The sequence below is a fragment of the Ranitomeya imitator genome, chromosome 2, assembly GCF_032444005.1.
Source record: "Ranitomeya imitator isolate aRanImi1 chromosome 2, aRanImi1.pri, whole genome shotgun sequence".
NCBI classification, from domain to species: Eukaryota; Metazoa; Chordata; class Amphibia; order Anura; family Dendrobatidae; genus Ranitomeya; species Ranitomeya imitator.
The window spans coordinates 689,900,303-689,926,606 of NC_091283.1; the positions used below are offsets into that span (position 1 = coordinate 689,900,303).

The 26,304-nt window shown below is 46.3% G+C and overlaps 1 protein-coding gene across 3 annotated transcripts in view; it reads right to left on the minus strand.

The window, feature by feature from the left end:
* DLG5 (discs large MAGUK scaffold protein 5) overlaps positions 1-26,304 on the minus strand; it is a 679,445-nt gene that overhangs the window by 189,407 nt on the left and 463,734 nt on the right. For all 3 annotated transcript variants that reach the window (XM_069753072.1, XM_069753075.1, XM_069753073.1), the window contains one exon: positions 4,138-4,212. In XM_069753072.1, coding sequence (XP_069609173.1) covers positions 4,138-4,212 — 75 coding nt within the window. The remainder of the gene's footprint in view (positions 1-4,137; positions 4,213-26,304) is intronic.

Below are 26,304 nucleotides of genomic sequence, written 5' to 3' on the forward strand. Positions count from 1 at the left end.
CTTCAAGAGGTTGTCACCGGGAATGGTTTTCACTTCACAGGTGTGTCCTGTCAGGTTTAATGAGTGGGATTTCTTGCCTTATAAATGGGGTTGGGACCATCAGTTGTGTTGTGCAAAAGTCTGGTGGATATACAGCTGATAGTCCTACTGAATAGACTGTTAGAATTTGTATTATGGCAAGAAAAAAGCAGCTAAGTAAAGAAAAACAAGTGGTCATTATTACTTTAAGAAACGATGGTCAGTCATTCCAAAAAATTGGGAAAACTTTGAAAGTGTCCCCAAGTGTAGTGGCAAAAACCATCAAGCGCTACAAAGAAACTGGCTCACATGTGACTGCCCCAGGAAAGGAAGACCAAGAGTCACTTCTGCTTCTCAGGATAAGTTTATCCGAGTCACCAGCCTCAGAAATCACAGGTTAACAGCAGCTCAGATTAGAGACCAGGTCAATGCTACACAGAGTTCTAGCAGCAGACACATCTCTACAACAACTGTTAAGAGGAGACTTTGTGCAGCAGGCCTTCATGGTAAAACAGCTGCTAGGAAACCACTGCTAAGGACAGGCAACAAGCAGAAGAGACATGTTTGGGCTAAAGAAAACAAGGAATGGACATTAGACCAGTGGAAATCTGGGCTTTGGTCTGATGAGTCCAAAATTGAGCTCTTTGGTTCCAACCACCGTGTCTTTGTGCGACGCAGAAAAGGTGAACGGATGGACTCTACATGCCTGGTTTCCACCATGAAGCATGGAGGAGGAGGTGTGATGGTGCTTTGCTGGTGACACTGTTGGGGATTTATTCAAAATTGAAGGCATACTGAACCTGCATGGCTACCACAGGATCTTGCGGCGGCATGCTATTCCATCCGGTTTGCGTTTAGTTGGACCATCATTTATTTCGCAACAAGACAATGACCCCAAACACACCTCCAGGCTCTGTAAGGGCTATTTGACGTAGAAGGAGAGTGATAGGGTGCTACGCCAGATGACCTGGCCTCCACAGTCACCAGACCTGAACCCAATCGAGATGGTTTGGGGTGAGCTGGACGGCAGAGTGAAGGCAAAAGGGCCAACAAGTGCTCAGCATCTCTGGGAACTCCTTCAAGATTGTTGGAAGACTATTCCCGGTGACTACCTCTTGAAGCTCATCAAGAGAATGCAAAGTCATCAAAGCAAAAGGTGGCTACTTTGAAGAACCTAGAATATAAGACACAATTTCAGTTGCTTCACACTTTTTTGCTAAGTATATAATTCCACATGTGTTAATTCATAGTTTTGATGCCTTCAATGTGAATGTACAATTTTCATAGTAATGAAAATACAGAAAAATCTTTAAATGAGAAGGTGTGTCCAAACTTTTGGTCTGTACTGTATGTAGTATGTATGTAGTATGTATGTAGTATGTATGTATGTAGTATGTATGCAGTATGTATGTACTATGTATGTAGTATTTTTTGTTTTTACATTCAACACATTAGCTGGATAATGGGACTACTACTGTCCCATCATTGGCTAATGTGTCAATCACTGTCACTGTTGCAGGCATCGTCCGATGGGACTTGTAGTCCCATCGGACGATGCCTGCACACACGCACAGACCCCCAGCAGCCCGCACTGACCTCCGGCAGCCTGCACAGAGCCCCGGCAGCCCGCACAAAGCCCCGGCAGGCCCGCACAGAGCCCCGGCAGGCCTGCACAGACCCCCGGCAGGCATGCACAGACCCTCGGCAGCCCGCACAGACCCTCAGCAGCCCACACAGACCCCTGGCAGACACGCACAGACCCCCCACACACACACGCAGTCTCCGCCCACGCACCGCCCACACTCCATTATAGTGCATGATTGCACTATGGGAACTTCCAATTCCGGTATCCGATATTGCAAAAGTATCGGAACTCGGTATCGGAATTCCGATACAGTGAATATCGGCCGATACCCGAAATTTGCAGTTTCGAAATGCTCAACACTACTGTCCACCAATGTTCACCATCCATACTGATGGAACTGGAGAGGATCTGCAAGGAAGAATGGCAGAAGATCTTCAAATCCAGGTGTGAATAACTTGTTGCATTACCAAGAAGACTCATGGCTGTACTAGCTCAAAAGGGTGTGTCTACTCAATACTGAGCAAAGGGTCTGAATACTTATGACCATGTAATATTTCAGTTTTTCTATTTTATTACATTTGTAAAAATTTCTACATTTCTGTTTTTTTTCAGTCAAGATGGGGCGCAGAGTGTACCAAATGGCTGCAATGAAACAAAGAGCAAAAAATTTAAAGGGGTCTGAATACTTTGCATACCCACTGTATATCTTATTTTATGTTTGGCTGCTGTGACACTTTAAAAGATGCTTTTTTATTGCAAAAGCAAGTTTTTCAATTGCCATATTCTGATAGCTTTAACTTTTCCATATTTCGGAAGACAGAGTCTTGTGAGGGATTGTTTTTTGGCGGGACGAGTTGATGTTTTTATTGGTACCATTTTAAGCACATGTCATTTTTTTATTGCTTTCTATTCCAATTTTTGGTAGGCAAAATGAACAAAAAACAGCAATTCAGAAACAGTTTTTTTTAAATGCCATTCCACTGTGTTAAAATTAATATGGCCGTTTTATTCTTCAGGTCAGCACAATTACAGTGATACCACATTTATATTTTTTTTATGTTTTGGCGCTTTTACACAGTAAAACCATTTTATAGGAAAAAATATTTTTGCATCTTTTTATTCAGAAAGCTACAACTTTTTATTTTTTCTGCTGATGGAGCTGTATGGTGGCTTGCTTCTTTGCGGGACAAGATGACGTTTTCAGAGCTACAGTTTTTTTTTATTGATCGTGTTTTATTACACTTTTTTCGGAAATATTACGATAAAGCATTGCTTTTTTTCTTTTTTAGGGTGTTCACTGAAGGGATTATCTAGTTGGGTCGTTATGGACATGGTGATACCAAACGTGTACTTTTTTGCAAATTTTTGTTTCTCTAAAAAAATTTATTTATAGGTACTATATATTTATTATTATTTTGTGATATTTTCTAGCTTATTTTTACAATTTTTTTTAACTTTTTTACTTAGTCTATGTGACTTTCACTCTTTTCACTCTATTTTTTTTTGCTATGCTTTATAAACTGTAAGTACTGCACTGATGTACATAACAACATAAGGATCACCAGGACTAGCAAGCTTGTTAAACCATGCTCAGAGCATGGTGGGTCACACCATGCTCTGAGCATGGTTTAACAAGCTTGCTAGTCCTGGTGACCCTTATGTCTTCATAACTATATCAAGTCACCATGACAATAATCGGGTCGCACAATGACATCGTAGGAGCGCCTATTGGAGAGCAAAGAGGATCCCTTCCTTCTGCCTGCCCTCTATATGAGGAGATCGCAATCGAGATCACACAGCCCCTGTGAGCGCAAAATCGCCTGAACGTATCATATGTACTTGCCAACCTGGATGTAATGATACGTCCAAGGTCGTGAAGGGGTTGAAAGCAACTTTTTCCCAAGTGTTGCTCTGGATTGAGAGGTGTCTTCCTTTAAGGGGACGTAGTGAGAGACTTGTCTATAGAGTGCAGTGGGTGGTGAGACGCCGCAGGGACCCGCTTGTCTAAATAGTCTCCAGCACAGTCTTGGTCCCTGGAGGCTTTAAAGATGTTTTTCTTTGAAAACGCTGCAGTGTGTCAGAGTCAAAGATTCATGGCTGAGATCATACATCAACACATCAGACTCGCGCCTAAAATAGAAACCTTCAAAAAGAACCTGAAGACTCATCTCTTCCGACAAGCCTACAGCCTGCAGTGATCCTCAACCTACTGAACAGCCGCACAGCCAGCTCTTCCCTCTCCTAGAGTATCCTCACCCACCCCCTGCAGGCTGTGAGCCCTCGCGGGCAGGGTCCTCCCTCCTTATGTACTCGTGTGCCTTGTTATCTGCTCATGTTTAATGTATTTGTCTATATTTGCCCCGTATTCAAATGTAAAGCGCCATGGAATAAATGGCGCTATAAAAATGTATAATAATAATACATCTAGTGCCTGATACATGTTGCTTGTGGATTGGACACTTTGCATCAGCGATCAGGTTCACTTTAAACAAACACACACTATGTTGTCACACAAAACAATGTATGGAACATACCTCTGTCTGACCCCATTGTGCACCTCAAATATCTTGGTGTTAAAGGGATTTTAATGCGTTCATTTCTTGAGGATCCTGAAAGAAAGAACCAGACAATGTAAAAAAATATTTTTTAATAGTACACTTATATGTTTTGTCTGCTTGAGGGGAAAAATAAATACAGGAAGAGTCCCACAATCTACCAGCCAGATCAAAAAGTATCTATAAGGCCTCTTTCACATGTCAGTCTCTCCAGTATGTGTGGTGACAGCTTTCATACGTACCAGAGACACCGACACATGCAGACCGCTGCAGTAAGTGCTGTTCCCCGGCGGCTGGTTCTGAAGCTCGCTCTCATCATTCTCCCCTGCTCTGCCGGCGATCGGCGCAAGCAGAGGAGAATGATGTCCGAACTATGACAGCAGGCGGGGGCTTTTGGGACTTTTACCCCTATCATCGGACACCTGCTGCTGCTAATAACAGTGACAGCAGGAACGGATGATCGGTATATTCCACAGCGAACGTCCAAGCTGAAACCCACTGGTGAATGAGATGCTGAGCGCAGCATCATTCATAAGTGGTGACATCATCATCGGCATTTTCCCACGGTCCTGAGGTCACCACAGTTCAGCCCGGCCTCGATGATATCTCCGCTGGTGAAAGATGCTGCGCTCTCAGCATATCATTCATCAGTGGTTTTCAGCCGGGACGGTTGCAACTATTTAGCCCCCAGACATGGATTACAGCATCGGACAGGTATGGCATACTGCTATTTTTTTATTTTATTTTTATTACAAGAGATCAAGGGCTTCGGGGAATTAGGTGTTGCAGTAAGTATGGTTTAATTTAGAATATTAAAGGTGTCTGTGTCATTTTTTTCAAATAAAGGATTTTATTCTGGCTGTGTCTTTATTTATCATATAACTATAGGATTAGTAATGGAGAGGTGTCTTATAGACACCTCTTCATTACTAATCCGTGGGCTTGATGCCACCTGACATGACAAAGGAGACATCAACCCCATAAATATCGACCGCTAAAGGGCAAGTGGAAAGAGCCGGGCAAAGCGCTAAAATTGGAGAATCTAATAGATGCGCCTTTTCTGGCCAGCTGCGGGCTGCTGTTTTTAGGCTGGGGGGCAATATCTATGGCCCCTAACCAACCTGAGAATAGCAGCCTCCAGCTGTGAGCTTTAACAAGGCTGGTTGTAAAGAATGTGGGGGACCCCACACCATTTTTTTTAACTATTTAAAACAAACAGCTTGGGGACCCCTCTATTCTTGATAACCAACCTTGCAGAAGCTGACAGCTGAGGGTTGCAGCCCCCAGCTGTGAGTTTTGCCTGGCTGGTTAAAGAAAATAAGGGGGAACCCAAGTCGGGTTTTTCATTCATTTATTTAGTTAGATCGCAGGCGGTGACCGTGAAATACCCCGATCATCCGCTCCTGCTGTCACTGTTATTAGCGGCAGCAGGTGTCGGAAGATGGGGGTAAGAGTCCCAAAAGCCCCCACCTGCTGTCATCACTCGGACAACATTCTCCTCTGCTCGTGCCGATCACTGGCAGAGCAGGGAAGCATGATGAGAGTCGGATTCAGCACCAGTTGCCGGGGAACAGCACTTACTGTAGTGCTTCTTCCCTGGTGGCTGTCCATGTGGTACTGATGCGGCACACGGTTGCCACATGTGTTCTGCATGTAGTACACACACGGACACGGATATCTCCAGTACCGTTTTTTCCGCTACTGCAAATAAACTGACATGTGAAACGGGCCTAAAAGAGAATCTCTCTTCCTGGAGTAAAAATCATATTGGTCTCTATAAAAGACAAAAATACATTCTATTATATTATATAGGCACCATTATCCATCAGCACTGAATAAAGAATTAATGCTTGCTGTGAGATTTCCCAGAAATCACGGGTGATTCTTAGGAATACCAAATGTAGGACCGCCTATGATCATTTAATTATCTGGGAACCCTTTTTATATAATGATGTAAGAAGCAGAAGTGAACAGTTCCTTTCTTCAGGATTATATGACAAAAATAAGAAAACACACACATGTACAGTGGGGAAAATAAGAAAAATTTGTAGAAAAAATCCAGCTCACCGCAGTAGAATCCAATGGCTATGCACCAAAAGAAGTTCGTATTAGCAGCAAACGAGCAGTATCAAAGGGGGGAAAGTATCCAGCAATAGATCCATACAATGATATAATTATTTATCCCCTTCACGACCAGAGGTATTTTCGTTTTTGCTTTTTTATTTTTTTTGCTCCCCTTCTTCGCAGAGCAAGCACTGTGAAAATCCACAGTTTTGTTATTTTTTTTTTTACGATGCTCACTTAATGCTGAAACTGACCTGCCATTATGATTTTACAGGTCCTGACAAGTTCATAGACACCAAACATGTCTAGGTTCTTTTTTATTTAAGCGGTGGGAAAAAAATCCAAAGTTTGGTTAAAAAAAGCGCCATTTTCCGAGACCCGTTAGTGTCTCTATTTTTCGTGATCTGGGGATGGGTGAGGGCTTATTTTTTCCGCACTGAGCTGACATTTTTAGTGATACAATTTTGGTGTAGATACAATCTTTTGATCGCCCGTTATTGCATTTTGTCAAATTAATTATTTTTTTTAAATTGAAAGATCGGGCGATTTTGAACGCAGTGATACAAAATATGCGTATATTTGAATTTTTCTTTATTGTTTTATTTTGAATGGGGCGAAAAAAGGTTAATTAGAACATTCTTATATTTTTAAAAACTTTTTGCAAGCTTCAATAATCTCCATGGGAGACTAGAAGTTGCAGTTGTCTGATCGCCTCTGCTACACACAGACGATGATCAGATCGCTTGTGTGTAGCAGAAATGCTCACTTGCTATGAGCGCCGATCACCGGGCGGTGTTCATAGCAATCCGGCAATAATAACCATAGGGATGTGCTAGAGACCTCTGGTTGTCATGCCAACCCATTGGTGACCCACGATCATGTGATGGGGGTCACCAATGGGCGGGATTAGTTACGCGCTTCTGGTAAGCGCGAGTTAAATTCCACTGTCAGAGATTGACAGCTGCATTTAACTAGTTAACAGCCGCAGGTGGATCGCGATTCCACCCATGGCTGTTATGGGCACATATCAGCTGTGTATATATCATCTCTCATGTGCCTGTTGCAAATATATTTATGAATTGATAGGAGGAGAAGTGTATTTATTCCACTGATAATCCTTTTTTTGCTGGATATTTTTTGGTTTGGACGCTTCATGGATTTTTATTATCAGGCAGGGTGATGGGGCATCCATACCGAAATTTATCTCATACATCAATAATAATTCTGCTAACATCGTTTTTTCATATTGCTTCCATCCTAAAGTCATATCCTACTTAAGACATTATCCTGACGGGCGATATAGGTGATGCAATTGTTCTCTGTGAACTTTTCGGAAAACCTAGTAAACCAGGTAACTTCATTTTGCTAGCCAACAGTTCACACCCAAGACATGTGTAAAACAATTTACCAAGTTGGTGAATATGTTTGAGCCAGGAGATGTTGCACAAAAAATGACAAATATATTTCTGAATGTCGCAATATTAGATCCAGACTCCAAAGAACAGGTAGTACTCTTCAGCTGTCCTTAATAGGGCAAAAAATAAAGCTACCGTATATACTCGAGTATAAGCCGACCCGAGTATAAGCCGACCCCCCTAATTTTGCCACAAAAAACTGGGAAAACTTATTGACTCGAGTATAAGCCTAGGGTGGAAATGCAGCATTTACCGGTGAATTTCAAAAATAAAAATAGATCATTATTTCCCCATAGCTGTGCCATATAGTGCTCTGCACCGTTCATTATTTCCCCATAGCTGTGCCCCATATAGTGCTCTGCACCGTTCATTGTGCCCCATAGCTGTGCCATATACGGTGCTCTGCACCGTTCATTGTGCCCCATTGCTGTGCCATATACAGTGCTCTGCACCGTTCATTGTGCCCCATTGCTGTGCCATATACGGTGCTCTGCACCGTTCATTGTGCCCCATTGCTGTGCCATATACGGTGCTCTGCACCGTTCATTGTGCCCCATTGCTGTGCCATATACAGTGCTCTGCACCGTTCATTGTGCCCCATTGCTGTGCCATATACGGTGCTCTGCACCGTTCATTGTGCCCCATTGCTGTGCCATATACGGTGCTCTGCACCGTTCATTGTGCCCCATTGCTGTGCCATATACGGTGCTCTGCACCGTTCATTGTGCCCCATATCTGTGCCCATATACGGTGCTCTGCACCGTTCATTGTGCCCCATTGCTGTGCCATATACGGTGCTTTGCACCGTTCATTGTGCCCCATTGCTGTGCCATATACGGTGCTCTGCACCGTTCATTGTGCCCCATAGAAATCTCTGCCGCCGCTGCTGCAATAAAAAAAAAAACCACATACTCACCTCCCTTGATTGCAGCTCCCGGCGTCTCGTTCCGGCGCCTCCATCTTCCCGGCGTCTCTGCTCTGACTGATCAGGCAGAGGGCGCCGCGCACACTGTATGCGTCATCGCGCCCTCTGCCTGAACAGTCAGAGCGCAGACGCCGGGAAGATGGAGGCGCCGGCCGGGAAGATGGAGCGGCGCCCGGCGGCTGGAACGAGGACAGGTGAATATGCTATACTTACCTAGTCCTGGCGATCCTCGCGCTGTCCCTCTGCCTGGTCTTCGGTGCCGCAGCTCTTCCTGTCAGCGGTCACCGGCACCGCTGATTAGAGGAATGAATAAGCGGCTCCGCCCCTATGGGAGGTGGAGCCGCTTATTCATATCTCTAATGAGCGGTCCCACGTGACCGCTGAAGAGGGGAAGAAGCTGCAGCACAGAAGCCCGTGGGATGGCAGGGACAGCGCGAGGATCGCTGGGACTAGGTAAGTATGCCTCAGCGCCCTCACCCCCTCACCCGCCGACCCTGCCACCCACATTGACTCGAGTATAAGCCGAGAGGGGCACTTTCAGCCCAAAAATTTGGGCTGAAAATCTCGGCTTATACTCGAGTATATACGGTAATTCTAAAACTAGATTGGAATATCTCTCCCAAGAAAAAACTAACCAAAATTGTCAGAATAAAAATGTTTTTGATGACAACAAAGTGGTTTTTCTACGGAATTTAGCAACAACTTCTATCAAGTTACTATTATTATTAAAAAATATTTACCTATTTTTTATATTGATACTTCTTTAAAAAACATACTGAAGGGGGAATGTAAATTTGTATCCCATCGTGGAGCTACAATTGGCAATCTGGTTGCCCCTAGCGACCACACCAATAAAAGTATAAATAAAAAAGGAAAACCCAATAATTGGCTTTCCACCAGTGGTTCTTATAAATGTGAACAGAGACATTGTGGTCTCTGCAAGCACATGTCTAATACTAAAACCTGTATTTCATCATCAGACAAAAAGGTCTATCATATTGTGAGGCAGTGACCGGTGTCACATGCGTGGGTCGCTATGTGTCCCCACAGGATGTGCACGGAGGCGTATTGTGGCTACTTTGAGTATGGGAACACTCCGAACTATGATTAAGACTCAGTCAGTTTGAAACGCGCAAGGCCATGAGTTTCCCTGGTTACTTGCCTTTTTATCTAAGCTAATGGTTTTATACCATAATATTAACCATGTTATACATTAAAGATTTTTGTTTTTAAATAATTATTTACCGATGGATCTGTTGTTGGATACCTTTCACTCTTTGAGTGGAGAAAATAAGTATTTGATACACTGCTGATTTTGAAAAATTCCCTACGTAGAATGGAGAGGTCTGTAATTTTTATCATAAGTACACAAACTGTGAGAGACAGAATCTAAAAACAAAAACCAGAAAATCACACTACATGATTTTTACATAACTAATTCCTGCAGCAGGGATTTTGTCCCACTCCTCCATACAAATCTTCTCCAGATCTATGGGGTTTTGGGACATTGAGTTTCAGCTCCCTCCAAAGATTTTCTATTGGGTTCAGATCTGGAGACTGGCTAGGCCACTCCAGGACCTTGAAATGTTTCTTACAGAGCCACTCTTTAGTTGCCCATGCTGTGTTTTTGGTCATTGTCATGCTGGCAGACCCAAACACAACCCATCTTCAATTCTTTTACTGAGGGAAGGAGATTGTTGGCATAAATCTAGTGATACATGCCCCCATCCATCCTCCCTTCAATATGGTACAGTCATCCTGCCCCCTTTGCAGAAAAGGACCCCCACCATGCTTCAAAGTAGGGACAGTGTTCTTGGGGTTGTACTTATTCCTTCAAACACGGTCTCATCTGACCACATAACCTAATCCCATGGTTTTGGCGAACTTCAAACGTGACTGGACATGTGCTGGTGTGAGCAAAGGGGCCTTGCGTGGCCTGCAGGGTTTTAATACATAGTGTGTTACTAAGAGTAATATTGGAGACTGTGGTCCGAGCTCTCTTCAGCTCATTGACCAGGTCCTCCTGTGTGGTTCTGGGCTGATTCCTGCTCTTTCTCAGAATCATCCTCACCCCACAAGGCAAGATCTTGCAAGGAGGACCAGACCAAGGAAGATTAAGTCATCTTGCGTTTCTTCCATTTTCTAATAATTGTGCCAACAGTTGTTGACTTCTCAACAAGTGGCTTGCCTATTGTCCTGTAGCTCATCCCAGCCTTTTGCAGGTCAGCAATTTTTTTCCCAGCTATTTGGTCTTGGCCATGGTGGAGATGTTGGAGTGTGATTGATTGAATGTGTGGACATGTATCTTTTATGCAGGTAACAAGTTCAAACAGGTATAATTAATGCAGGTAATGAGTGCAGAGAAGGAGGAATTCTCAAAGAAAAACTAACAGGTCTGTGAGAGCTAGAATTCTTGTTGGTTGGTAGCTGATCAAACACCTACCATAAATATTTTGTGTATAAGCAGACCCGAGTATAAGCCGAGGCACCTAATTTTGCCTGGAAAAACTAGGAAAACGTATTGACTCGAGTATAAGCCAGGTTTGCATTGTTCCGCAATCCCTATTCTGGTATGCATGGTTCCTCATCCCCATCCTTATATGCATGGCTCCCTATCCCCATCCTTGTATCATTGGCTTCTTATCCTCATCCTTGTCTGCATGGCTCCTTATTCCCATTCTTGCCTGCATGGCTCCTTATTTCCATTCTTGTCTGGCTGGCTCCTTATTCACATCCTTGTTTGCATGGCTCCTTATTCCCATCCATGTATGCATGATTCCTTATTCCCATCCTTGTATGCATGGCTCCTTATTCCCATCCTTGTATGCAGGACTCATTATTCCCATCCTTGTCTGCATGGTTCTTCATCCCCATCCTTGTATGTATGGCCCCCATGAGAAAAATAAAAAAAAATCCTACTTATCTTTCCTGCACACCCTTGCAGCATCTTGCTCCGGTGCCAATAGCTCCTGTGGCCGAGCGATCACATGTCCCCTTTCATTAAGGGAATGAATATTCATCTCTCTCCACGCCTATGTGAATGGAGGGAGATGAATATTTATTACCTTAATGAGCGGGCACCCATGCTAGCACGGAAGCTGCTAGAAGCCGACGACTGCCGCTCACACTGTGCGCACGCTATAAGAGAAATGAATGTTCACTGCAAGTGCAGTGAATATTCATTTCTTTTTAGCAGCGAGCACAGGCTTTAGTCGCAGCCACCGTCTTCTGCCTACTGTCACCCACAGCTCTGCCGCTCCTCCTCCCCCGTCGTCTTCTGGAACAGTGACTCGTGTATAATCCGTGGGGGGCACGAGTATACACCATATTTCATGCAATAAATTATTAATAAAAATTTATTACTGTATTTTCTGGCGTATAAGACGACTGGGCGTATAAGACGACCCCCAACTTTTCCATATAAAATATGGAATTTGGCATATGCCCGCCGTATAAGACGGGGGTCATCTTATACGCCCAGTCATCTTATACGGCGTGTGGTTCACAGGGCCTGGAGGAGAGGAGACTCTCCTTCAGGCCCTGGGATCCATATTCATGTTAAAAATAAAGAATGAAAATAAAAAACATGGATATACTCACCCCTCCGACGGGCCCTGGATCACAGCGCTGCTAGCGTCTCCCTCTGTTCCTTAGAATGCAGTAAGTGAAGGACCTTCGATGATGTCGCGGTCACATGAGCGGTCAGGTGACCGGTCACCTGACCGCTCATGTGACCGCGACGTCACTGAAGGTCCTTCACTCACTGCATTCCTAAGGAACAGAGGCAGACGCTAGCAGCGCTGTGATCCAGGGCCCATCTAAGGGTGAGTATATCCATGTTTTATATTTTTATTCTTTATTTTTTACATGAATATGGATCCCAGGGCCTGAAGGAGAGTCTCCTCTCCTCCAGACCCTGGGAACCACACGCCGAAATGCAGGATCGCTCCCTGCACATGCCGTACCCGGAGTATAAGACGACCCCCGACTTTTGGGGCAATTTTTAGGGGTCAAAAAGTCATCTTATACGCTGGGAAATACGGTAATTTAAAAATCATACAATGTGATTTTATGTTTTTTTATCTCTGGATTCTGTCTCTCACAATTGAAGCGTACCTACAATAAAAATTACAGACCTCTCCATTCTATGCAGGTGGGAAATCTTGCACAATCGGCAGTGTAACAAATACTTATTTTCCCCACCCTATATGAAATGAGAATTTTCTTCTTACACTAGTGAAAATAATATGACTGCCAGAAATTATATTCATGCTTTATGTGCAGTATATTGTAATACAGCGTGTCCGTTAAGTCATGGTGCACTTTTATAGTTTACATTTTGGCGCCCTTTCTCTGGCCCAATCATATCAGACCTGTTCATGAGGAGAGATAACAAGAACCAATCAAACAACACAAACTCATTTAAGCTGTTGCTGAGCCCCCAGTCAGATTAGCCCCTGATAAACAGAACCCTGATTAATACACTGCCAGGTCTGTGACATCATGCAACCACAAACTTATGCCAGCAGTGTGATTTTCCATGCCAGTCGAGATGTGGACGGTACAGAGGAAAGTTCAGTGTGTTCTATGGCTCGCTAAATTCGAATCCATGACCAAACTGTTATATGAAGATTGGTGCGTTTATAACGAACTGCCACCACATAGGAATAACATTACTCGGTGGGATAAGCAGTTGAAGTAAACCGGCAGTTTGGTGGAGAAACCCCGTTTTGGTAGGCCGTCAGTCAGTGACAAGTCTGTAGAGGCTATATAGGATAGCTACCTAAGGAGCCCTAAAAAATGTGAGCGTGCGTAAGCTCAAAAATTACACCTAAGCAAGACTACAGTTCATAAGGTGTTAAAGAAACGTCTCTGTTTTACGTGGTACAAATTGCGGCTGTTGCACGCTATCAAACTGGCGGATAGATCCAAACGATGCGCGTTTGCTACAGATATGCTTCATGCAGAAGATTGGGTTTAGCGATGAGGTGACGTTCCATATCTGTGGAGAAACCCCGTTTTGGTAGGCCGTCAGTCAGTGACAAGTCTGTAGAGGCTATATAGGATAGCTACCTTAGGAGCCCTAAAAAATCTGAGCGTGCGTAAGCTCAAAAATTACACCTAAGCAAGACTACAGTTCATAAGGTGTTAAAGAAACGTCTTTGTTTTACGTGGTACAAATTGCGGCTGTTGCACGCTATCAAACTGGCGGATAGATCCAAAGGATGCGCGTTTGCTACAGATATACTTCATGCAGAAGATTGGGTTTAGCGATGAGGTGACGTTCCATATCTGTGGACATGTTCATCGCCATAACGTCCGGTTATGGGCTGCTGAACATTCCATGCCTATGTCAAGTACGGACCTAACACCCCTAAAGTGAACGTGTGGTGTGGCCTGATGCATAAGGTGATAGGCACAATTTTTTATGCAGAGCAGTCTGTGATGGCAAACACGTATCTCGACATGTTGGAATTGTATGCAGTGCCACAATTTCCAGAAGGTGTCATCTTTCAACAGGACGGCGCTCCTCCACACTATGCCACCATTATTCATGAGTTTCTGGATAGAACATTTCCCTGGCGGTGTATAGGCAGGGGTTCTATCAAGCCATGGCCACCACGATCCCCGGATCTGACACCCTTAGACATTTACTTTTGGGGTTATGTGAAGCAACATGTGTACATTGAGCGTATCAATAACATTAATCACTTAAAACAGAGAATCACAGACGTCCTTACTCGTGTGTGGCAAGAACTTCACTATCATTTGGATATGTGTAGGGCAACAAATGGAGCCCACATCGAACTGCACTGACTAGGTATGAAACTGGGAGAGTTTTTCTTTTATTTGGAGCAGATTACACATTTCTATCATATTTTGTTGCTTTCCAGTGACTGGTCAAAAGTGCACCATGACTTTACGGACACACTCTATTTACTGAACAGTGAACTCCTAACCTATAAAAGAGGTTGACACAGACAGTCCTGTTTGATTATGAGCAGCGTGTCCACAAGATATTAAACCCTTTCTGACATTAGACGTAATATTCCATCCATGTGACCAGGCCCAATTTGAAGCCGGCACAGAGATGACAGCCCCACTACCTTTAAATCGGAGACCCCGCGGCGTGACGCAGGGTCCCGTTCATTGCCATGGTGAGCTGATGTCGTCATGACACCATCCGGATCACCAGACTGAGGAAACTTGCTGATCATGCGCAGTGCATGATCAGCAAGTCTCCCTGTCAATGCAGCGCTGACAGCTTCCATTGCATGCAGATGCTGCTTTATCTGCATGCTATAGAAGCAATCAGCCTGCAAAAAATGATTGTCCCATAGTGGGACAAAGTAAAAAAGTTATAAAAAAGTAAAAAAAAAAGTTTCAATCATTGTTAAAAAAATCAAAAATAATTATAAAAAATCAATATACAGCTCTGGCAAATATTAAGAGACCACTACAAAATTTTCAGTTTGTCTGATTTTTCTCTTTATAGGTATATTTTTGAGTAAAATGTTAAATTGTTCTTTTATTCTATAAACTAACAACTTGTCTCCAAAGTTCCAAGCAATAATATTTATTTTCTGAAAATGAGAAATGGTCAAAATAACAAAAAATGCATTGCTTGCAGACCTCAAATAAATGCAAAAAACCCAAATTCATAATCATTTAGAAACAACAATACTAATGATTTAACTCAGGAAGAGTTCTGAAATCAATATTTTGTGGAATAACCAAGATTTGTAATCACAGCTTTCATGCGTCATGTAATGCTTTCCACCAGACTTTCACAATGCTTTTGGGTGACCATATGCCACTCCCGGTACAAAAATGTAAGCAGTTCTTTGTTTGATGGCTTGTGATTATCCATCTTCCTTTTGATTACATTCCAGAGGTTTTCAATGGGATTCAGGTGTTGAGATTGGGCTGGCCATTACAGGGATGTGATGTGGTGGTCCTTCATCCACACCTTGATAGACCTAGTTGTGTGGCATGGCGCATTGCCCTGCTGTTAAAAACAGTCCTGAGAGTTGGGGAACATTGCCTGAGCAGAAGGAATCAACTGGTTTTCCAGGATAACCTTGTGTGCGGCTTGATTCATACGTCCTTCGCAAATAACAATTTGCCCAATTCCAACCTTGCTGAAGCATCCCCAGATCATCATCGATCCGCCACCAAATTTCACAGTGGGTGCAAGACACTATGGCTTGTACGCCTCTCCAGGTCTCCGTCTATCCATTAGCAAAATAAGCGTGTGCACAGCTCTAGAAAAGGTGCCCAGGTAGGTTCCAAAACCTTAGTGATATATAAAGAGCAAAACCTGGAACTCAACTTTTTAGTATATGCAGGTGGCTTTATTATTATTCCAAGTGGAAGTGCAGTAACAACACTGCACTTACTGCACTTCCGCTTGGAATAATAATAAAACCACCTGCATATACTAAAAAGTTGAGTGCCAGGTTTTGCTCTTTATATATCCGTCTAACCATTAGATGGCCAGGTGTTGGGCAAAGCTGAAAATTAGACTCATCGGAGAATATTACCTTACTCCAGTCCTCTATGGCCCAATCCTTGTAGTCTTTGGCACACTTCAGCCTTGCATCTCATTGATGAAAGGCTTTTTTCTAGCTTTACATTACTAGCTCTAGGGGCCTGTTATGAACTGTTCTTGCCATGCACTTCACCCCAGCTGCCATTTGCCATTCCTTTTGTAGCTCACTTGATGTTATCCTGCAGCTGCTGAGTGACATTCGAATAAGATCATCCCGGTCAGTGGAGAGTCGTTTTCGCCCTCTGCCGTTCTGCTGCTTGACCTTGTTGTAATGGACTGCTGACCACTGTGTCCAACTGCTAGTAAAGCCAGAATTGAGCCCTTCTTTTCCTCACTCAAGACTTTTCTTTTCTTCTCCTTTGGCATGGCTAAAAGTTATTTTTGTCAGGACCAGCTACCTGACTGGCACTCACCGGCAACAGCGCAGGAGGCTAGCCTGGACGTCTGGTGCCAGGGACTGCCTGTGACACCAAGGAGCTGTGAAGGAGAGCGGTAGCAGTGGTGCTGCTGGGGGTAGCCGTTCTCCAGAGCAGGCAGACAGGACCTGCAGACACGTGACCGCGTGTCAGAGGAGTGGGAGGAGGTTAGTGCCGCTATTTGAGACTGCAGCGCGGGCTCTGGGAGAAAGTGTAAGAAGGACAGGAACCCCCAAGGCTGTTAAAAGGGATTACAGGACAAAACGTAGTCACACAAGCCAAGGTCATACACAGAGAGGTCGGTGAAGTACACAGGGGCAGTCAGAAGAATAGTCATGACGTAGCAAGAGATCAGAAAACCAGAACGGGCAATAGATGGTACAGAAAAGGCAGGCAGGAATCACAACAGGGATGGAACCAGATCAGAAACCAATCAGACAAACAATAGTACATGCACAAAGCAGAGGGCACATCAGGGTCAGACACACTCAGCCAAGAGTCAGAGTATAAACCACTGCGCTTTACCTGCGGATTTACCGTGGATTTCCAGTGTTTTTTGTGCGGATTTCACCTGAGGATTCCTATTAAGGAACAGGTGTAAAACGCTGCGGAATCCGCACAAAGAATTGATATGCTGCGGAAAATACAACGCAGTGTTTCCGCACTGTATTTTCCGCACCATGGGCACAGCGGATTTGGTTTTCCATAGGTTTACATGGTACTGTAAACGTAATGGAAAACTGCTACGAATCCGCAGCGGCCAATCCGCTGCGGATCCGCAGCCACATCCGCACCTAATTGCAACCCTAAACCTAATTGCAACCCTAACCCTAATTGCAACCCTAACCCTAATTGCAAACCTAACCCTAATTCTAACCCTAATCCTAATTGCAACCCTAACCCTAATTGCAACCCTAACCCTAATTGCAACCCTAACCTTAATTCTAACCCTAACCCTAATTGCAACCCTAACCATAATTGCAACCCTAATTGGAACCCTAACCCTAATTCTAACTCTAACCCTAGTTCTAACACTAACCCTGGTTCTAACCCTAACCCTAGTTCTAACCCTAATTCTAACCTGAACCCTAATTCTAACCCTAACCCTAATTCTAACCCTAGTTCTAACCTTAACCCTAGTTCTAAACCTAACCCTAGTGGAAAAATAAAAGTACCTGGAATGTACCTGGAATGAATCTGCCGGCGGGCAGATTCGGTGGGCGCACTGCGTATGCGCCTGACATTTTGGAAGATGGCGGCGCCCATGGAGAAGACGGATGGACACCGGGAGGGACACTGGAGCTCTGTAAGTATGTGGGGGTGAGATCGGACCACGGGGGGGTGAGATCGGACTGCGGGGGGAGTGGACAGGAGGACTTAAGGGAGCGGAGGACAGCAGAAGACAGGACGGTGGACGGGGCGGTGGATCGGTGCCAGATCGCGGTCTCCAGCCATGGCCGATGATATTGTAGCATCGGCCATGGCTGGATTGTAATATTTCACCAGTTTTCATTGGTGAAATATTACAATTGCTCTGATTGAAAGTGAAACGTCACTTTCAACAGCCAATCAGAGTGATTGTAGCCACGGGATGGGGGGGGGGGGGGGGCTGGAGGGGGTTAGAAGCCCCTGGGCTGAAGCACCACACCTCCTGTCCCTGCAGGTCGGGTGAAATTACAGTTAACCCTTTCACCCGATCTGCAGGGACGCGATCATTCTGTGACACAGTATATGCGTCACAGGTCGGATTGGCACAGACTTTCATGACGCATACGCTGTGTCACAGGTCGGGTAGGGGATAAAGGGAATCTGTTGGCAGGTTTTTGCTATGCAATCTGAAGACAGCATGAGACAGACAATGTTAGTCTATGTGAAACTGACATTTGTTGTGCACATGCTGCGGAAAAAAAACGCGAGGAATTGCGGCTTTTTTTATATCCGCAGCATGTCAATTCTTTTGGCGGATCTGCAGCGTTTCTGCACTCATTGACTTTCATGGAGTCAGGCAAATCCGCAGTAAACACACAGATGTAAGAGGTAAGTTACAGGTGCTGTTATTTAGACAAATTAGAGAAGCATCACATGATTTTTTGAACAGTGCCAATACTTTTGTCCACCCCCTTTTTTATGTCTGGTGTGGAATTATATCTATTTTGGCTTTAGGACAATTCTTTTTGTGTTTTAAATGAAGATAATAATACCAAATAATTTGTGTTTGCAATCATTTTCAGGAAGAAAATGAGTATTAACTGACAGAATTGCAGGGGTGTCAATACTTTTGGCCATGACTGTACAGTACATACACATAACATAGTGTTAGGAGTCGAGTTTCCTCTGCTACACAGGGGGAATCTCGATCCGTGTCTGCTGCGGTCTCCCATTCGGTATCGGCCGCAGTGGGCTCTGCTCAGCGGAGACGTCGCTCCCAGCGTCTCGCTGAGGCTGATTCGGTGCATAGGGTCACTACTGCCTTTTCTGGCTTTTCTATGGTACCCTGCACTGATCTGCGGCGAGCGAGCCTCTCTGGGACTAAGTCCTTGTTTACTCACACTGAGCATGCCCAGGGCAGGGTCTCCCATTGGAGGTCGAGGGCCACATGTTCGGTCACATGCTCAGGTGCTGCAGTACATTCCATTGGTCCTCCTGGAAGGTCCTGAAAGGGCAAAACATGCTCAGGTACTGCAGCACTTTCCATTGGTCCTTCTGGAAGGTCCTGAAAGGGCAAAAACTTCAGAAGCAGCTTCCTGTGCTGCAACTATATAAACTGCGCATGACCGCACGGCCATGCGCTAGTATTGTCTTGTAAATATGTGTGTGTGTTGTGAGTGAAAGTCGCTCTTTAAATAACCCTCCCTATTGAATGTCTGTTCGCGGAAGGTGTATGTTTGCTATCTAGAGCCCGACTTATCCAACAGCACGTTACACACATCACAGCGTCCAGTTGCTGTGTCCGCCAGTACGGCGCCGTGCGCTTCCTCTGCGCTTTCCTTACCCAAGCCTGGGTGGTTAGTGGCGTCCGTCAGTGCGGCATCGCACGCACTCTCGTGCCTTATTTACTATTTCAATAGTTTCCTTACACACCCAGTTACGGTGCTGTGCCAGCAGTGGTCTAATCGGACTTCAATCCTAGTTGGGGTTGTGTTCGCTGACTTATTGCTCGCGCTCTATGTGCGGTACCGCGGTCCTGTGACGCAACAGAATACTAGCGCCAGGATCTGGCTAAGTAATGGCGGATGAACAGCGATTGCAGGGGTACATCCAGCTGCTGGAGGGCCGGTTGGGGTCTCTTGAGCGTGCAACCTCGGCAGTGGATGTTACCGCAATAGCTGTTCAGGCTGCTAGCGTGGCTGCAGCAGCTTTACCCACTGCCATCTCTGTTCCGACCCTATCTCACCTTCCTTTGCCTGAGAGATACTCTGGGGACAGTAAGTCCTGTAGGGGTTTCGTGAGCCAATGTGGTATACACCTCGAGCTCCTGGCTGCACGTTTCCCTACTGAGCGGGCAAAGGTGGGATTCATAATCTCCCTCTTGTCGGACAGAGCGTTGGAGTGGGCTACGCCGCTGTGGGAGCGCAACGATCATGTGGTGCGGAGTGTTCCTCGGTTTCTGGACTCTCTGAAACAGGTCTTTTTAGGACCTCAAGTCACCCATGATACAGCGCTCCAGCTGCTGGCTTTGACTCAGGGTTCAACCATGGTCAGCCATTTTGCTGTTCTCTTCCGGACATTAGCGTCTGAGTTGGAATGGTCAAATAAAACCCTCATTCCCGTATTTTGGAGGGGGCTGGCTGACCATGTGAAAGACGCTTTGGCGACTAGGGAGATTCCCGCCACACTGGAGGAGCTCATAGCCATATCTACTTGCATAGACCTTCGTTTTCACGAGCGAAGGTTGGAGCGAGCCCAGAGGCAGAGGTTTCGGCTGGCTCCCACCTTCGCCAAACCTTTGGAATCTCCAGTCCAGGCGTCCGAGTCACATGAGGCCTTAGAGGTGACACGAGCGGGATCCAAGTCTCAGTCTGCCCGTGCACATAAGGTCCATCATGTTTACCGGCAGTCAGGACATCTTGCCTCCAAGGGTCCTCAGCGGTCAGGGAAATGTCAGCGTTTAGTGGCAGTTGGAGGAGGTACACTAGACACGGCGACGTTTGCCTCAAAGTTGTCCTTCAAGGGGACAATTACCATAGGCCCATCCACTCTTATGGTCGAGCTATGCGTGGATTCTGGGGCAGAGGGTAATTTTATGTCTTCCTCTTTTGCCCAGCGTCACGCAATACCTTTGGTGATGCTCGCCAAGCCTGTGACCGTTCGAGTGGTAAATGGGTCAACACTATCCTAACAGATTACCCACCAAACCATTCCTTTCACGCTTTCTGTGTCTCCATCACATCAGGAGATAATCTCCCTATTAGTCATTCCTGAGGGAATTGATGAGGTCCTGTTGGGGATACCATGGCTTCGCTACCATTCTCCTCATATTGAGTGGTCCTCTGGGAGAATTTTGGGATGGAGTAAATCCTGCGAGGGTAGATGTCTGAGGGAGTGCGTTCAGGTTGCTACTACACATGTACCCGCAGATCTTTCCTCTCTCCCCAAGCACTATTGGCCCTATGCAGACGTGTTCTCCAAAAGAGCTGCGGAGACCCTTCCGCCTCACCGCCCCTATGACTGTCCTATTGACCTCTTGCCTGGTGCTGAGCCTCCCCGGGGTCGAGTCTATCCGTTATCTCTCCCGGAGACGGAGGCAATGTCTCAGTACATCCAAGAGAATCTGGCAAGAGGATTCATTAGGAAGTCAGTGTCACCGGCAGGGGCTGGGTTCTTCTTTGTACAGAAGACTGGAGACTTACGTCCATGCATAGACTACAGGGGTCTTAACGCCATCACCGTTAAGAACAAGTACCCATTACCCCTGATATCTGAGCTGTTTGATAGGCTACGGGGAGCGAGGGTATTTACGAAGTTAGATCTGCGGGGTGCCTACAACCTGATTCGCATCCGTGAGGGGGATGAATGGAAGACGGCTTTTAACACCAGGGATGGGCACTATGAATATCTGGTGATGCCCTTTGGGCTCTGTAATGCCCCAGCCGTTTTCCAAGACTTTGTGAACGACATTTTCCGGGATATGCTCACCACCTCGGTCGTAGTCTATCTGGATGATATTCTCATCTTCTCTCCAGATATTGACTCCCATCGGAGAGATGTTCGCAAAGTCTTCGACCTCTTACGGGCAAACTCCCTCTACGCCAAGTTGGAGAAGTGTGTGTTTGAGCAGGAGTCCTTGCCTTTCCTTGGTTATATCATCTCAGCCCAGGGTTTGGCTATGGATCCTGCCAAGCTACAGGCTGTAATGGACTGGCAGGAACCCCATTCTCTTAAAGCAGTGCAGCGCTTTATGGGGTTCATTAATTATTATCGCCAGTTCATTCCACACTTCTCAACTTTGGTAGCTCCCTTGGTTGCCCTCACCAAGAAGGGAGCAAATCCCAAGTTGTGGTCAGAGGAGGTCTCCAAAGCCTTTCTCTCGATCAAGTCACACTTCGCTAGCGCTCCCATCCTACATTGCCCCGATGTTGATAAGCCATTTATCTTGGAGGTGGATGCCTCATCCGTTGGTGCTGGAGCAGTCCTTTTCCAAAAGGATGCTCAAGGTCGGAAGCATCCTTGCTTCTTCTTCTCCAAGACCTTCACACCAGCGGAGAGGAATTATTCCATCGGGGACAGGGAGTTGCTGGCCATGAAGTTGGCTTTTTCGGAGTGGAGACATCTCTTGGAGGGAGCTCGCTTTCCCTTCCAAGTCTTCACTGACCACAAGAACTTGGTGTATCTGCAAATGGCCCAGCGGCTGAATTCTCGCCAGGCTAGATGGTCCCTGTTCTTCTCCCGGTTCCATTTTACTCTCCATTTCCTCTCCGGGGAGAAGAACGTTCGTGCTGACGCTCTCTCCCGCTCCGTGGTGTCATCGGAGGAGGAGGAGCCTCGGCTTATTGTCCCTTCTGAGAGCCTGAGAACTGTAGCTCCGGTTTCGCTAGAGTCTGTGCCCCCGGGCAAGACTTTCGTACCAGCTAACTTGCGACCGGAGGTTCTCTCTTGGGCTCACTCCTCCAGAGTGGGTGGGCATTTTGGGACCAAGAGGACATCTGAGCTTCTGGCGAGAACATACTGGTGGCCGCATATGGCCCGAGATGTCAAGGACTATATTCAGGCGTGCGTTTCTTGCGCCCAGAATCGGTCTCCTCGGCAACGGCCTGCTGGGTTGCTTTACCCTCTACCGGTGGCAGACAGGCCCTGGGAGATGGTCGGGATGGACTTTGTGGTGGGTCTACCCAAGTCGCGTGGCTGCTCCATTATTTGGGTTGTCACCGACCATTTCTCCAAGATGGTGCATTTGGTGCCGCTTCCTCGGTTACCCTCAGCACGGGCCTTGGCGGTGTTGTTCATTAAACACGTTTTCCGATTGCATGGAATGCCTGATAAGATTGTCAGCGATCGGGGTCCCCAGTTCGCATCTCGGTTTTGGAGAGAGCTCTGCCGTTTACTCAGCATAGAGTTAAACCTCTCCTCTGCATACCATCCCGAGACGAATGGGTTGGTGGAGAGAACCAACCAGACTCTGGTGACATATTTGCGACATTTCGTCTCTGCTAGGCAGGATGACTGGGCATCTTTGCTACCTTGGGCGGAATTTGCCCTGCACAACGCCGTAGCCAATTCCACTGGTGAAACTCCTTTTCTCCTTAATTACGGCCAGCATCCGCGTGTCCCTGTGCCCATGCCCGTGTCATCCACCGATTCTAGGGTGGCAGACTGGGCGGTGGAGGCACGTGACATCTGGGACCGCACACAGGATGCCATCCGGGCCTCCAAGGAGAGAATGACGGTTTCAGCTGATACACACCGGCGCCCCGCTCCGGTCTTTGCTCCTGGCGACTTAGTGTGGCTCTCCGCCCGTAACATCAGGCTGCGAGTTGAGTCCACTAAGTTTGCTCCTCGCTACATTGGCCCGTTTAAGGTTCTGGAACAGGTCAACCCTGTGGTCTACCGTTTGGCTATTCCTCCACGCCTTGGTATCACCGATACTTTCCACGTTTCCCTCTTAAAGCCCGTTCATTTGTCCCGGTTTTCTGAGTCATCTGCTGGGACATCGGGTTCATCCACAGATGAGTTTGAGGTGAATGCTATTGTGGGGTGCAAGGTGGTACGTGGCAAGAAATTTTATCTGGTGGACTGGAAGGGTCACGGCCCAGAGGATAGAACCTGGGAGCCTGTGGAGCACATTCGGGCTCCGCTGCTTATCGCAGCTTTTGAGCGTAGTGAGGCTCAAAGAGGGGGGGCTATAGGAGGGGGGGTAATGTTAGGAGTCGAGTTTCCTCTGCTGCACAGGGGGAATCTCGATCCGTGTCTGCTGCGGTCTCCCATTCGGTATCGGCCACAGTGGGCTCTGCTCAGCGGAGACGTCGCTCCCGGCGTCTCGCTGAGGCTGATTCGGTGCATAGGGTCACTACTGCCTTTTCTGGCTTTCCTATGGTACCCTGCACTGATCTGCGGCGAGCGAGCCTCTCTGGGACTAAGTCCTTGTTTACTCACACTGAGCATGCCCAGGGCAGGGTCTCCCATTGGAGGTCGAGGGCCACATGTTCGGTCACATGCTCAGGTGCTGCAGTACATTCCATTGGTCCTCCTGGAAGGTCCTGAAAGGGCAAAACATGCTCAGGTACTGCAGCACTTTCCATTGGTCCTTCTGGAAGGTCCTGAAAGGGCAAAAACTTCAGTAGCAGCTTCCTGTGCTGCAACTATATAAACTGCGCATGACCGCACGGCCATGCGCTAGTATTGTCTTGTAAATATGTGTGTGTTGTGAGTGAAAGTCGCTCTTTAAATAACCCTCCCTATTGAATGTCTGTTCGCGGAAGGTGTATGTTTGCTATCTAGCGCCCGACTTATCCAACAGCACGTTACACACATCACAGCGTCCAGTTGCTGTGCCCGCCAGTACGGCGCCGTGCGCTTCCTCTGTGCTTTACTTACCCAAGCCTGGGTGGTTAGTGGCGTCCGTCAGTGCGGCACCGCACGCACTCTCGTGCCTTATTTACTATTTCAATAGTTTCCTTACACACCCAGTTGCGGTGTTGTGCCAGCAGTGGTCTAATCGGACTTCAATCCTAGTTGGGGTTGTGTTCGCTGACTTATTGCTCGCGCTCTATGTGCGGTACCGCGGTCCTGTGACGCAACAGGATCGCTTCCTTCACGCAGGGTGAAGTTAACCCTTGTATTTATACTTATAGTACCGCCATATAGTCCGTCTTACTTAGCAGCAGGTACTTTCCTGCACGGTGGATCCCGGGTTGCGAACGCACCAATTCCATCTAATAAACTATATATTTGGTGCGTTCCGCCAACCCTAACACATAGAGTACATACTTACTAATCAACTAGTCCCCGAAGCCCTCGATTCTCCTCTGATAAAAATAACATGATAAACCAACCTATACTTACCTTTCTGCCGTAGTCCAGTTAACGAGTGTCCCGTGTAGAACAGTGATATCGGGAGATGTGCATGCTTTACAGGGGTCCCGCGATGAACTGACAGCGGGGGGTAATACTCCGCGATGTACTGTATATCCCTCCGCTGCAGCTGGGATAGAGGTCACTTAAGTTCATTCTCTTGCCGGCAACACTGTGTGAGAAAATTCCCACGCAGCACTGCTGCAAAGCGAGAGAATGAACTCTCAGGTAACCTCTTCAGCAATGCACTGCAGGAGACATTATCTCCTGTCAGTGCATCACAGGAGGTCTATAGAGCAGTGACATCACCAGATGTCACTGTTCTATAGGGGAGATCGTCATGGAACACTCATTAATTGGACAATATCGGACAGGGAGTATACGGTTGGTTTATTATTTTTTATTTTTTGCAGGTGATCGATGGCTTCGGGGAATTAGGCGTGGTTGTAAGTATGGTGAAATTAAGAATATTAAAATAATTTTTTTCTGGCTGTGTTTTGTTAACTCTTTCACTACTATAGGATTAATAATGGATAGGTGTCTTATTGACGCCTCTCCATTACTAACCAGACTTGATGTCACCTTACAATACAAAGGTGACATTATCCCCTTATTACCCCATTGCCACTGCTACAGGGCAGTGGGAAGAGAGAGACTAAGTCCCGGAATTGGCGCATCTTACAGATGCGCCATTTCTGGGGCGGCTGGGACCTGGTATTTGTAGCATGTGGGGAGGCAAAATCCATGGCCCCTCTCTAGACTATGAATATCAGCCTGCAGCTGTATGCATAGCCTTTCTGGCTATAAATTATAGGGGGAACTCACGTCATTTTTACTTGGGGGGTCCCCCTATTTTAACAGCCATAAAGGCTAAATATACAGCTGTGGGCTGATATTCATAGCCTGGGAAGATCCATGGGTAATAACCCCATCCCAGGCTACAACCATCGGCCCACAGTTGCTGGTTTTCCCACTCTGGACTTGAAAATTGCGCTGAGGCCCACGCTTTTTTCCATTTTTTTAAATTAAACAGATATTGCGTTTAAGGCCAGGGTCATACTCGCGAGAAACTCGCACGAGTCTCACACCTCAAAACCCGGCACTGCCGCCGGCACTTGGGACCAGAGTGTGCGGCTGCATGTATTTCTATGTAGCCGAACGCTCCGGTCCCAGTGGCGGCAGCAGGTCTGGGTATTTAGGTGCGAGTTTCTTGCAAGTGTGAACCCAGCCAATGCAGATTTTGTGTGTGTGTCTTTATTTAACTCT